The sequence below is a fragment of the Lutra lutra genome, chromosome 16, assembly GCF_902655055.1.
Source record: "Lutra lutra chromosome 16, mLutLut1.2, whole genome shotgun sequence".
In the NCBI taxonomy this organism is placed as follows: Eukaryota; Metazoa; Chordata; class Mammalia; order Carnivora; family Mustelidae; genus Lutra; species Lutra lutra.
In genome coordinates, this window is record NC_062293.1 from 51,210,655 (window position 1) to 51,224,604 (window position 13,950).

Consider the following 13,950-nt stretch of genomic DNA (forward strand, 5'->3'; position numbering starts at 1 on the left):
GAGTAATGGCAGTGGGTAGGGGAGCAAATGACAGGGGAAGAACGGAAGACAACCAGTAAACAAGATCAGATACTAGCTGGAGGACGATGTGGACTCCGGATTTATTTTGTTAAAAGCTTTTATTTTTAAGCAATCTCTACACTCAGCTTGGGGCTTGAACTCGTAACCACAAGATCAAGAGTCACATGCTCTACTGACTGAGCCAGTCGGGTGCCCCAGATTTTTTTTTTTGCGGGGGTAATTGAGGAGAGTTAAGTATGTTTAAATGCCCATTAGAAGGATCCAGTGGAAAGGAAATGCTATTTCAATAAACCATAGATATATTGGGGACATTGAATGGGTTAAATAGGTATGTTGGGAGGGGGAAAAACAACCCTAAAATGAAAAGGTTGGATATGTTGATTTGGACACTATTATGCCTGACCCTGAAAGTCCAGGGAAGAAGTTTGACATTGATGCATCCGGCGGGTGGGGTGGGGGTAGGGGGGAAATGCTTACAGATTCTAGAACAGAATAGGAAGCAAGATGTTTAAGTCATATTGGTCCATTAGGTCTCCAAGCTGGGAGAGACTGGAATCAGGAGTTCCTGTGAGGACAGTTCAGACATTTAGATGAAGCATTCTTTTTTTTTTTCTTTTTTAAGATTTTATTTATTTATTTGACAGACAAAGATCACAAGTAGGCAGAGAGGCAGGCAGAGAGAAAGAGGAGGAGGCAGGCTCCCCGCTGAGCAGAGAGCCCGATGTGGAGCTCGATCCCAGGACCCTGAGATCATGACCTGAGCCGAAGGCAGAGGCTTTAACCCACTGAGCCACCCAGGTGCCCCTAGATGAAGCATTCTTAAGGACCTCGACTGGATCCATACCAAAAAGAAAACAAAGCAAAAATATGGAAACATTTCCAGAAACAGCAGGTTTTAGGGTTTTAGGTTTTGGGTGGTTACCAAAAAAGAGAGGGGGGGAGGATGTTTAAATATATTTTTCTTTTAAACATTTTTATGCCCTTCATAAAATGCCCTTCATTTGGCATTTTAGAATGTAACATATAAGGGGCACCTGGGTGGCTCAGTCATTAAGCGTCTGCCTTCAACTCAGGTCATGATCCCAGCATCCTGGGATCGAGCCCCACATTGGGCTCCCTGCTCTGTGGAGAGCCTGCTTCTCCCTCTCCCACTCCCCCTGCTTGTGTTCCCTCTCTTGCTGTCTCTGTCAAATAAATAAATAAAATCTTTTTAAAAAAATCATATTAGTCTTCCCAATTATGAGTTGGAGCTTGCTTTTATTTTAAATTCATGTAGTTTGACAGCCAGCCTCAGTAGGAATAAGTGGTGGTCTGGTGTGAGGATGGGGAAAAGGCCTAAGAAGTAAGAGTGCCAGCCAAGCGGTCCCTGTTCCATCAGCCCCAGGCTTCCGGCCACCTCTCTGCCCCGCTTGCCACGGTGTATGTGTCAGGAGCTGTGCCCCTTTTCAGGGTTCCAAGACATAATGCTTAGCAATGAGGCTTCTTTTTTTTTTTTTTTTTTTTTTTTAGGATCTTATTTATTTATTTGAGAGAGAGAGTGGGAGAGAAAGAGTGGAGGAGGGTCAGAGGGAGAAGTAGACTCCCTGCTGAGCTGGGAGCCTCATGCAGGACTTGAATCTGGGTCTCTGGGATCATGACCTGAATCGAAAACAGTTGCCCAACCGAGCCCCCCAAGCGCCCTAGCAGTGAGGCGTCTTTACTCACAGTACTTGAGGTGGACAGAGTCGTAGAGCCTCTGACTGACTGCATTCTGAGCAATAGGACTCACCCTTTGCGTCCAGGACGAGGGACACCTGCGCTGCATTGGGCGGTGAGCCGCCACGCACCAACCTTAGTCTGGTCCCCCAGTGAATATTTGCCACCCTCTACACTTAACCTCTTGTAATTACAGGTTTGGAAATGATGCATACAAAGCTGGGAAGAACCTTTTAAAAAAAAACAAAAGCAACTTAGGAAAACAGTCATACCAGTGACTTCCTTCGGTGCTGATGAGGTGTCAGAAGGGATTACAGAAAAAGAACAGATGTAGTAACAAATACGACTGGATTGTGTATTTCATAACACACAGCTGGATGTCTTTCACAAGTGTATTTTGACATTAAAAAATTCCTCTCGGTTTAGGTAAGGTGCAAGTAGTAACACCTATGTGGAGAATGAACTAAGATTTGGCCGCAGAGGGCGGAGTCCCCTGGGGCTGGAAATGATGACAGAGCTGATCTGTTGTGCAGTTTGAGGCCTGCCCATCCAACAAACGGTCGAAAAGGAGCCTTAGTTTCAGTGTCTGTATACAGAAGGGCCAGCGGCTCTGTGATGACCAGTTCCGGATCCTCCCAGCTGTTCTGACGACGCTTTTGCCAAAACTGGACTCCCATCTTCCGTTGACCTTAGGGGGCCCTTGGCATCATCAGGATTACCTAATCCAGCATTACTAAAACATTTTATTGCTGAGTGATTGCGATCTTCATTTTACAAGAATAATTAAATAAATCTTTTGTTCCCCAAGTGTTTTCTCCATTAAGTAGGATGCAAGTCAGACAGCCAAAAGTACTAAGTGTGTATCATAGTAGTCTTAGCTCTCTAGTAACTTAGTTTGAAAAGTTACTGTAAAAACCATAGTTTTTCTGTATATTAGTATGATAGCTTAACTTCTTTTTTATTTTTAAAGATTTTATTTACTGGGGTGCCTGGGTGGCTCAGTTGTTAAGCATCTGCCTTCAGCTCAGGTCATGATCCCAGGGTCCTGGGATCGAGCTGCATAGGTCTCCCTGCTCAGTGGGGAGCCTGTTTCTTCCTCTCCCATCCCCCTGCTTGTGCTCTCTGTCAAATAAATAAGTAAAATCTTTTTTTAAAAGGAGAGAGCATTTAAAAGAGAGCAGGAGCAGGGGGAGGGGAAGAGGGATAAGCAGACTCCCTGCTGAGTGCAGAGCCCGAGAACATGCAGGGCTGGGTCACAGGACCCTGAGATTATGACCTGAGCCAGAATCAAGTCCGCCGCCCACCCAACTGAGCCACCCAGGTGCCCCCAGTTTAGCCTTTATTTCAGAGTTTTCAAGGGCACTTGACTGTTAGACGCAGCAGTGAATGGCATTGGCCTTCACATCATCACCTCCTGTTTCAGGATGCTCAGATCCACAGGTGCTCCTTAGTCGCGTCCTGGCCACAGGCTTAGGGCTCCTCTGCCACGCTGGGCTCTGCTCCGTGCTTGTGGACTGTGGCTGCTGCCAGTCTGTGCGGGCATCCCCCCGCCACTTTCTCCCTTTTGGAGCCCTGGGAATTGGTGACTCCTTCTAGGGTCCTTTGTTACTGGAGACCTTCAACACAACGTGTAGAGTCACAGCAGTCAGCCTCCATTCATCAGGGGTCTTCCAGTTTGTAAAAATATGTTCAAATGTTCATTTGTTCATTTACACGCTAACCTCTGAGGTGGGTTGAGGCATATAAGAGATTGATGTCTGGGATTTCACCCCCAGAATTTATTTTAATATTGTAATGTAGTATAGACCAAAATAGAAAACAGTTCCTTACTTACATTTCCCATTAAAGATCTGTATCACTTCCGTACTATGTAAATCCCTTTAACATTGAAAACTGTACCACAGATGCATGCAAGGTGGCCCTGCTCCGTTTACTCTTGTTTCTCTGGATACAAATAAGCACACCCTTGCCACCTGTGATTAAAGCAGCGTGCCACTGGGTTAGATTAGTCTTAACGTGGTATTATTTGTGTGTCGTGATTTCTCAGTCCAATTCGTGCTCATTCACAAGATGTTGGTGAATTTAAAAAAAAAATTTAAAAAATTCAAGATGAACTTGCATTTTGTCGGGAGGCTGTTCAGTTGCCAAGGTTACGGTTCAAACGCAGTAAGCTGCAAGTTACAGAAAACCCAATTAACAGTGCCGTGAATGAGGGTATTTATTGGTTTGTGTCATTGGAACTGCCGGCTCTAGGCTAAGCTCCAGGGTTGACAGATTGGGTAACTCCACGGTGCTACTAAGAATTCGGTTTCCTTCTTTGTGTACTCTGCGTTCTCTTCCTCTTGTGATGACAAGAGGTGGCAGCCATTCCCAGACTTTATATAACTCAACCCTCTCCTGCTGTTTCACCCAGAAACCTGCCTTGAACCAGCAACTGTGCTGGGATGTAGTTATGAAAAGGAGCTCAGGCTTGGAGTCCAGCTTCCCCCAAAATATAGGGCTGTGGGAGGAGGCACAGAAACACAGCCAGACCCAAATACTTATCCAGAGCCGGGGTGTGGGGGGCATGAGTAAAGGGCAACAGCTGCCCTCTTCACTAACCCACGTGACTTGAAGTCACTTGGGTTTCATGTATAAAAGTACTTGCCTTGCTTCATTGGTTTCTACTCCTTCTGTCCTTAGGGGCCGTGCCAACAACCAAACGGACGGGCATTCCAGCTCCTCGAGAACTTTCAGCAACTGTCTCGAGGGAGAGAACCGTGCCACGCGGTCCCTCCAACCCCAGGAAGCCGGTGTCCAGTCCAACTTCTTCCAGCACGCCCACCCCTACTAAGCACCTGAGGACCACTTCCACAAGACCCAAGCAAGAGCCTGAAGGCGGGGAGAAGGCTGTGCTCGAGTCCCAGGTTCGGGAACTTCTTGCCGAAGCCAAAGCGAAAGACAGTGAAATTAACAGGCTTCGAAGCGAACTGAAGAAATGCAAGGAGAAAAGGACTCCAGGCGCTGAAGGAGCTGAGGCTTCAGACATCAGCCCAGACGGAACCACCTCCTCGCCGGGTGACTCAGAACCCCTGATACGCACTCTAGAGGAGAAAAACAAGAGTTTCCAGAAAGAACTTGCAGAGCTCGAGGAGGAGAACCGGGCCTTGAGGGAGAAACTGACTTACCTGGAGCATTCCCCAAATTCAGAGGGGGGCGTGAGTCACACCGGGGACAGCAGCTGCCCGACGTCCCTAACTCAGGAGTCAAGCTTCGGCAGCCCGACGGGGCATCAGTTGTCCAGGGATATTGAGGAGTTTGCAAACAGCAGACACGGAAATGCATTACGGACATCGGGCTCTTCGAGCAGCGATGTTACCAAAGCTTCTCTGTCCCCCGATGCCTCCGATTTTGAGCACATCGCAGCAGACACCCCCTCCCAGCCCCTATCCTCCACCAGCAACCCCTTTAAGGGCTCCAAGTGTTCGACCAGCGGCAGTTCCCCTAACAACGCAAGCGAGCTGTCCCTGGCCTCCCTCACGGAAAAGATCCAGAAGATTGAGGAGAAGCATCACAGCACGGCTGAAGAGCTCCAGGCCACTTTGCAGGAACTGTCCGACCAGCAGCAGATGGTGCAGGAGCTGACCGCCGAAAACGAGAAGCTTGTGGACGAGAAGGCGCTCTTAGAAACGTCCTTCCACCAGCACCGGGAGAGAGCCGAGCAGCTGAGTCAAGAAAACGAGAAACTCCTGAACCTCTTGCAGGAGCGGGTGAAGAACGAGGAGCCCGCGGCGCAGGAGGGAAAGATCCTCGAGCTGGAGCAGAAGTGTGCCGAAATCCTGGACCAGGGCCGCTTCGAAAGAGAGAAGCTGCTCAACATCCAGCAGCAGCTGACCTGCAGCTTGCGGAAGGTCGAGGAGGAAAACCAAGGCGCTTTAGACATGATTAAACACCTGAAGGAAGAAAACGAAAAACTGAATGGGTGTCTGGACCTGGAACGGCGGAATAACGGCGCGATGGCTCAGAGTCTGGAGGAGTGCAGAGCCACGCTCGAAGGGCTGCGGATGGAACACGGGTCGCTGAAGGCTCATTTGGAGAATGAGAAGCAGAAGGCTACAGAGACCAGCCCCGTGGGGCACACGGCCGAGGGCCGTGAGGTTCAAGAGATGTTGAGGGTCGCTCGCGCAGAGAAGGAGCAGCTGGAGCTTTCTTGCACCGAGCTCAAGCAAGAGTTAGTGAAGGCCCACAGTGAAGTCAAACATGTTTCGAGCCTGCTGGCCAAGGTAAGGCAGGGTGTACCTCTGTCCCCGTGTTGGCTCACCCTTCTTAGTCCTTCCCCTCCTTGAACTTCAGATTCACAGAGCGCAGAGAATCCACTGCCCAGCCTGAAGGTCTTTTCCCTTCCGCACAGATCGGGGGCACAAAAATGAAACACTCCAATTTCTGACTGTGGCCAGTTCCAAGTGTAGCAGGGATAGAGTAAATCAAATGAGTGAGTACAACACAGTGAAAAAGAGTATCACAGAATAGCTCAGAGTCCAGTGCCAAAGAGGAGCGCCTAGAATAATTGGGGACGAAGGAAGGTAGTGCAGGAGGGCTTCTTGGAAGAGGCGGCAAATAAGCTGAGTCTTACTGGCTCAGAATAAGAGAGAGTTAACCCAGGCCTATCAGTTAGCATGCTTTGGGCTGCTGGTAACAGAGAATTAAACTCATCCTTAATTTTCCTACCAAGTAATAATATAACACTAATTTGGTGGAGCTTGTGGTGTTTTTTTTTCCCCCAGATTTATGTATGTGTGTGTCCTGCAAGTTAAAAAAAAATTTTAGGGGTACCTGGGTGGCTCAGTAGGTTGGGAGTTTTGTTTCAGCTCGGATCACGGTCTCAGGGTCATGGGACCAAGCCCCACATAAAGCTCCCTGTTCAGCAGAGAGTCTGCTGGGGATCCTCTCTCCTTTTTCTTCCGTCCCTCACCCCCTACGCCCCCAGCCCTGCTCACATGCATGCAAGCGCACACACACACACTCACACACACTCTCTCTCTCAAATATAAATAAGTGAATCTTCAAAAAAATTTTAGGCTTATCTTGTCCATACTCTTTTTTTTAATTCAATATTTTCTGAGCATATTCTCATCATTATTCTTTGAAACATGATTTTACGGCCAGACAGTAGTCTCTTCTATAAACACTTCATATGTAATTTTCTGGTCACCTGTTTGTTGAACATTTATATTCTTTTCCAGTCTTTTGTTGTAAAGACTTTTAAAATATCTGATTATTTCCTTAGGAAAAATTCCTAAACATTGGCTTACAGTGTCTGCATATGACCATATTAAAGACACTCGATACATTCAGCCAGTTTGCCCCCCAGAAATACCATCCTGATCTGTTCCAACCAGCAGGTCCGTGAGAGTGCTCATTTCCCTAAATCCCTTTCAAGGGCTTGGTATCAAGTCACTGGGTCATTCACATCTGAGTTCATTGCCTCTTTTCTCCTCTCCTTCTTCACTGGGAAAGATCTTCCCCAACCCACAGTGAAATTAAATGATCACAATTTCAGTTTTAAAAATAATCCTTTAAAAAAATAAAATGAAAAATAAAATAAAATAAATAAAAATAATCCTTTGACCGTTCTGGAACTTGGTTACATGATGAAGATTGCCGGTAACTCTAATATTCTGCTGGCTCACAGTGGTGCTGGGAAGGTACGGACAGGTGTCTTCCTGTTTCCTGTTCCCTCCAGGCTCTGGGGCTGTGATGTTCAGGCTCCCCGGGTGAGAGAGGTTGAAGCCACTTCCCACCTTAGCACAGGGTTGTCACTGTTTTAAGAGACAAGTTGTGCCATGAGCTCACAGGGGATTTTTCTCTATGGCTTCATCTGCCTTCAGATTAGTCTGTTGCAACTTGATCCTGGCATTGGGCCATGTGGCGATCTGAGTGGTAGGTGGTGTTTGGAGTTGTTTTGTTTTGTTTTGTTTTAAAGATTTTATTTATTTATTTGACAGAGAGAGATCACAAGCAGGCAGAGAGGCAGGTAGAGAGAGAGGAGGAAGCAGGCTCCCTGCTGAGCAGAGAGCCCCATGCGGGGCTCGATCCCAGGACCCTGAGATCATGACCTGAGCCGAAGGCAGCGGCTTAACCCACTGAGCCACCCAGGCGCCCCAGGAGTTGTTTTGTTTTAATCATTGTTGGTGTTCTAAATTTACAGAATCTTATTGGAAGTATGGAAGCAGTCCCATTAGAAGGTACTAGCCAGCTGCCTAATTGAAGTTTAAATTGGTAATTGGTAGCTTTACACTAAGTTTTGGGGTCTGTGGAATGTTTCCCACCATCACTGTTGCAAAAAGCTCGATCTCCTGGGTGACCTTCTTAAAGTCCCCCCTTGGTCCTTCCTTGGTCTCTTTGTATTTTGATTGACATTACGTTAAATGTACATGTCACCAAGAAATATCATCTAGTATCTCAAGACAGTAGCTTCACTTTTTCTGATCATGAAATTATATATTCATCACAGAAGGTTTAGAAACTACAGAAACACATGAAGAAGAAAATTAATGTTACCTTTAACGACACCACTTGGAGAAAAATGGTGCTAGCATTTTGCTATATGTCTTTTCAGATGTTTTCCCAGTGAATGCACATTTGGGCAAGCGTACAGACTTGTATCAACATAATTAAAATATTAATAATCTTCTTATTCAGAAGGATAGAGCATGTCACTCCACATTCCTTGAATACAAAGACTGGGCTGGATTAGTTTATCTAGTGTTCTACTGTTAATTCTACTGTTAATCTGTTTGATTAATTTGTTTCAACTTTTATCTCTATTCATCCTTTCATTCATTATTCATCCTTAGTATTTTGAGTAAAATTCTCTGTTTGTTTAAGTCTGTCATTTCTTGGTTGATAATGAAAGCATTTAAAGGTACGAATTTGCCCTTTATTGTAGCTTTAGCTACATGAAGACAACACAGTTTACAATTTTCTGGGATAAACTAAGTCTTATTTGAAGAAAAAGAAAAAAGGTTTGCATTCTCTGTGGAGTACCAGGAACAGCATACATGTTTTAAATCAAGCTGTTAATTTTATAATCATATATTACGTATTTTTATATTACTTGCTGACATTTGTCAGTAGGGTGATAGAGGCTCTAACTGGTATTCTGAGGTAAGAGCGTGTGAAGCACCGTGTCACACAGAGTGTCTTTTACATGTTTTGAGATCCTAGGTCTGTAATTTTGTGCCATCTTTTTTTCTTAAGATTTTATTTATTTATTTGACAGAGAGTGATAGAGAGCACAAGTAGGCCAAGCAGCAGGCAGAGGCAGAAGGAGAAGCACACTCCCTGCCGAACAGGGAGCCTGATGTGGGGCTCAATCCCAGGATCCTGGGACCATGACCTGAGCCTGAGGCAGGACCATAACTGAGCCAACCAGGGCCCCCCCCCCCTTTTAAAAGATTTTATTTCTTTATCTAAGAGTGAGAGCATGAGCCAGGGAGATACAGAAGGAGAAGGAGAAGGGAGAAGCAGGCTCCCCTCTGAACAGAGAGCCTGATGCGGGACTCGATCCCAAGACCCTGAGATCATGACCCAAGCTGAAGGCAGACGCCTAACTGATTGAGTTACCCAGGGGCCCCTAATTTTGTGCTGTCTTATGTGTGCAGATCTGATCAGTAGAGTTGGAACCTGTGCTAATCTTTATGTCCTTTTCTGTTACCTTCAGAAAGATAAAAACCCAGACTTCCTAGGCTGACTGGAAGCTTACTGTAGAAGCCCCAAAGCAGAATATTGACGAATGCACCAGCAGCCATGAATTCAAGTTTATAAGGTGTAAGGGACTCGTGCCCCCAAAGAAGCAGGAACACGTTCAGCACAAAACCATCATGAAGGAAAGGAAGGTGGTGGATTGGCAGGTGGAAAGCTTAGGTCATCCTGACTTAGCTAATGGTTCAGTCTGTGACCGCGGGCAGGCCCCTGTCTGCTGTACCGTGCTGAACAGAGAGATCTTGGCCTTGTTTAAAGGGAGCACCTTCAACATTCTATCAAGGATGCCTGTTGTAGGCATTTTGTTGTGTACCTTTTATTGAGTGATACAAGTATTTTGCTTGCTTTTTTTTTTTAAAAAGGTTGGAGATTGAATTGTTCTACATCTACTGTAGATCTGAGACCTCAGCTATGATCTTAGAGTAGTTTTTATGTGATCATGATGCTTCTCTGCTTGAACTTGTTCATGAGATAAATTACAATAACAGATTTTCTAAGGTAGTCTAGTGTTAATTCATCTTTGCATTCCCAGGGTAAATTCTAATTCTTTGGTTCTCAGTGACCTTACCAGACATTTTTGCGTAGAGCTCTCATGTTTAACTGCCGTAAGCCGATGTCAGGGTGAGTGTCCCGCTCATCACCAAGCAGTTTTCTTGGTGATGAACAGCTTCTACTTGAACTCTGCATTCATCCGCTATAATTCTCAGCAGAAGGTGAATATTATGAGAAAATGAGATCACCTGTTTTTAGAGAGGAAAAGCAATACCAAACCATCCTATGATCTGATAGTGGTAGTAAGTCCGGGTAAGTTTCCAGTTTGGCTAAGTTACGTTAAGTGATTCAGATGCTGTTAGAAGAGCCTCTGAAAAGCCTTAAAATGAACTTTTTTTTTTTTTTTCAAAGATTTATTTATTTATTTATTTACTTGATAGAGATCACAAATAGGCAGAGAAGCAGGCAGAGAGAGAGGGGGAAGCAGGCTCCCCGCTGAGCAGGGATCCCAATGCCGGGCTCGATCCCAGGATCCCGAGATCATGACCTGAGCTGAAGGCAGAGGCTTTAACCCATTGAGCCACCCAGGTGCCCTGATTAAAATGTACTTTTTGGGGGGTGGGGTGTACAGGGTGGATCTGTTCCTCACATGGTAAATGGAAAATTGGTAGGACATCTACAGTCATTGTGATGATTTCGGAGGTTTTTTATTATTCTCCTTTCTTTGTCTTCTGCTCTTATCTCCATTCTTGTCAGCTTCTCTGATACCCAGTAGGAACATTCTGCTGGCTGCTTACTGTGTGATTATAAACCATGCCTCTGTATGACTTTGAGGAGGGGTTTCCTTTCACAGAGTCCGGGTGGCTCAGCCTCCTATAAGCCACGCACACGGCTGCCCCGGCCCGAGGCAAGCAGAGTGTCATAGCATGGGATTCCTAAACTTGATCTTAGCCAAAAGGCCGAGAAGCGATACACCATGGGATTCCTGGTTTTCTGGACAATAATGCAGTCCAGGTTTCTGTTTTTCTGACGTTGAGATTTTCAGTTGTTTAGGATCTTGATTTCAAGTTAGAAGAATTTTAAATGGCTTGAAACCCAGAAGTTCTAACAGAAAATACTGACCACCCTCCTCCCCAACCCACCCCACCCTGCCCCCAAGGTCAAAAGCTTATAGGTGGTGTCCTTAGAGATTTAGTTCTTTTTTTTTTTAAGGTTTGTTTTGTTTTGTTTTAAAGATTTTATTTATTTATTTGACAGAGAGAGATCACAAGTAGACGGAGAGGCAGGCAGAGAGAGAGAGAGGGAAGCAGGCTCCCCACTGAGCAGAGAGCCCGATGCGGGACTTGATCCCAGGACCCTGAGATCATGACCTGAGCCGAAGGCAGCGGCTTAACCCACTGAGCCACCCAGGTGCCCCTTTTTTTAAGGTTTTATTTATTTGACACAGATACAGAGTACAAGTAGGCAGAGCAGCAGGCAGAGGGAGAGGGAGAAGCAGGCTCCCCGCTGAGCAGGGAGCCCGATGCGGGGCTCGATCCTAGGACCCTGACATCATGACCTGGGCCAAAAGCAGCTGCTTAAACCGACTGAGCCACCCAGGCGCGCTGAGATTTAGTTCTTAGTATAGAAACCCAGGTGTCTCTTCCAGAGGAGAAACGAGATTATAAAGCAACACTTGCTGTGAACGGTTGGGGAAAACTAGGGGTACAGTAATCCCTGTGTGACCAGTATTGGTCACCAGCCCCAACTCATTAGGGGGGCCATTGGCCACAAGTGGCAAAACCAGAATTTGAGAGAAAGATGTGGCAAGGACATGCCCTCAGCTTTGTGTGGTCATTGTCCCCATCGCAGATCAGCTGGGATCACCTGTACGGAAGCCCCCTGCCTGACCCTGGCATCTTGAAGGAGGTCAGAAGTATTGGAAAATCTGTATAGGTGGAGATCAGGAGAACGTGTGGACCCCTTCCCCTTCGTGCATCAAGCACTGGGTACTCTTGGGAGAGTCGGTTAAGGTTGAACTATTCAGGCTAAAGACACGGACATTGCAGTGGTCCTCAGCTCAGTTTCCCCATTTTCTCCTTTGCCTTTGGCTGACAATAGTTATCAGTTCTCTGGGCGGACCAGAGTCTGGTGACTTTGTGCTGGGAAGAAGGCAGTAAGAAACTTGTGTGGGGACGCCTGGGTGACTCCGTGGGTTAAGTGTCTGACTCTTGATTTTGGCTCAGGTCGTGATCTAAGGCTCCAAGTGGGGCGTGGAACCTCCTTAAGATTCTCTCCCTTGCCCTCTGCCCCTCCCTTTCCACCCCTGCCTTGTGCATGCACCCGTGATCTATCTTTCTCTCTCTCTCTCTAAAAAAAAAAAGAAAAGGAAAAGAATTTGTGTGACAGAGCCTGCTTTCCAGCTCTCCCGAGGAAGTTGAGAGGAGACACTTATCCAGATAGCTTGGGGAAAGGCCTGCAAGTTCTGCAGGGGAAGCCTTCAAGGTGGGCTGTTGCTCAGGGACTGGGCCTCAGGCTCCAGTCTGGTAGCGCAGAGCTTGAAGCCTGCTGTGCACCAGGAGCTGGAGCTTGGGAAGTGTCCTCTGTAGAGCCAGAATGCCCTTTCATCCTTTAGTAGGTCAGGCAGGACAGTCATGTGGCCCAGGACACAGAGCAGTCACATGTTGCCGTGACTGGCAGTTCCCTCCGCTCCCCAACCCCCCCCCCACTACCAACTAGGGCTCTGTTCTTGCAACCTTGTGCAGGGGGGTGGGAGCTGAACCTGAGGGTTTGGCCAGGAGACATCCCATGTTTGAGTAAGAGTGGTCTTGCCAGTAGACCCTGACCCACAGGATCTGTGCTCCCATTCCCTGTGCCCCCATGTAACTCAGGGCGGGGGGCACTACTTCTCCCGTGGACCCAGTGTGGTCCCCCCCTTTCTGGATTTCCTGGGCTGACTCCCCCTTCCCTTCTGAGGGGCCCATTTGTCCCTTTAGACATATTAATATCTTCCCTGACTTAGGCCTGAACACCATTCTTCCCTTCAGGTGACTTTAGGACTCCTCTGCAAACCCCAGCCTTTGTCTCCTCTGGGTGTGAGCACTCTGGGAAGCCCATCCATGAGCACTCCTCTGAAAAGTCTAGAAAGTTCCCAAAGTGAAATACAGATTTTTACCCTCTTCTCCGAGTGCTTTATAGCCATTTTTCTTTTTCCATAACAAAAGTGTAAACTAAATTAGCATGTTCTCCTCTCCCTTGGCAGAGCAGCACTGCAAAAAAAAAAAAAAAAGAAAGAAAGAAAAAAATAGTTCAGGTTTTGGCCAGCATGAATGAAACATGGCTCTCCGTCAGCAATAGTATATACTCAGAACAGGGCCAGGAATTAATTAATAAGCAAAAGGAGTTTTGGAGGAACCAAGTTAGATGTAAAAACAACAAAAATAACACATTCTTACTTCTGGTGAAACCACTCAAACAGTCAGTGCAAGTTTTTTCACTTTCGTATTAGACGCAGCAGGGACCAGCAGGGGTCCTTTTATATGTGGGGTTTTTTCCAGCGAATACAGTACTGTAAATGAATTTTCTCTTCCTTACAATTTTCTAAATAACATTTTCTTTGATTTCCTTTATTGTAAGGATATAGTACATAATGCATATCACATACAAAATACACTTCAACACCACTGTTTATGTTACTCGTGAGGCTTCCCAGTCAATAGAAGGCTATTAGTAGTTAAGTTCCAGTGGAGTTAAAAAGTTATGGTTTAGTAAAGTCATAAAGTTTTGACTGTGGCAGGGGGAGGTCGGTGGCCCTAATCGCCCCCCTCCCCATATTCAAGGATCAGCTGTGTAATTTTAACATTGTGACTTCTTCCAAATATTAGGTATCTGGGACGCACTCGTTGAATAAGTAAATGAAAGTTAGAGACACTTGTAACCAAATTAGGGGAGAGGCTGCTATAATTCTATCAATATGTTAAAAAATAAAATTATGGTATTTTAATAACTAATATTTTACTG

At 46.1% G+C, this 13,950-nt stretch overlaps 1 protein-coding gene across 12 annotated transcripts in view; it reads left to right on the forward strand.

Annotated features, from left to right (window-relative positions):
• Positions 1-13,950, forward strand: part of SPECC1 (sperm antigen with calponin homology and coiled-coil domains 1) — a 226,957-nt gene that overhangs the window by 112,321 nt on the left and 100,686 nt on the right. For all 12 annotated transcript variants that reach the window (XM_047708244.1, XM_047708243.1, XM_047708247.1 and 9 more), the window contains one exon: positions 4,399-5,978. In XM_047708244.1, coding sequence (XP_047564200.1) covers positions 4,399-5,978 — 1,580 coding nt within the window. The remainder of the gene's footprint in view (positions 1-4,398; positions 5,979-13,950) is intronic.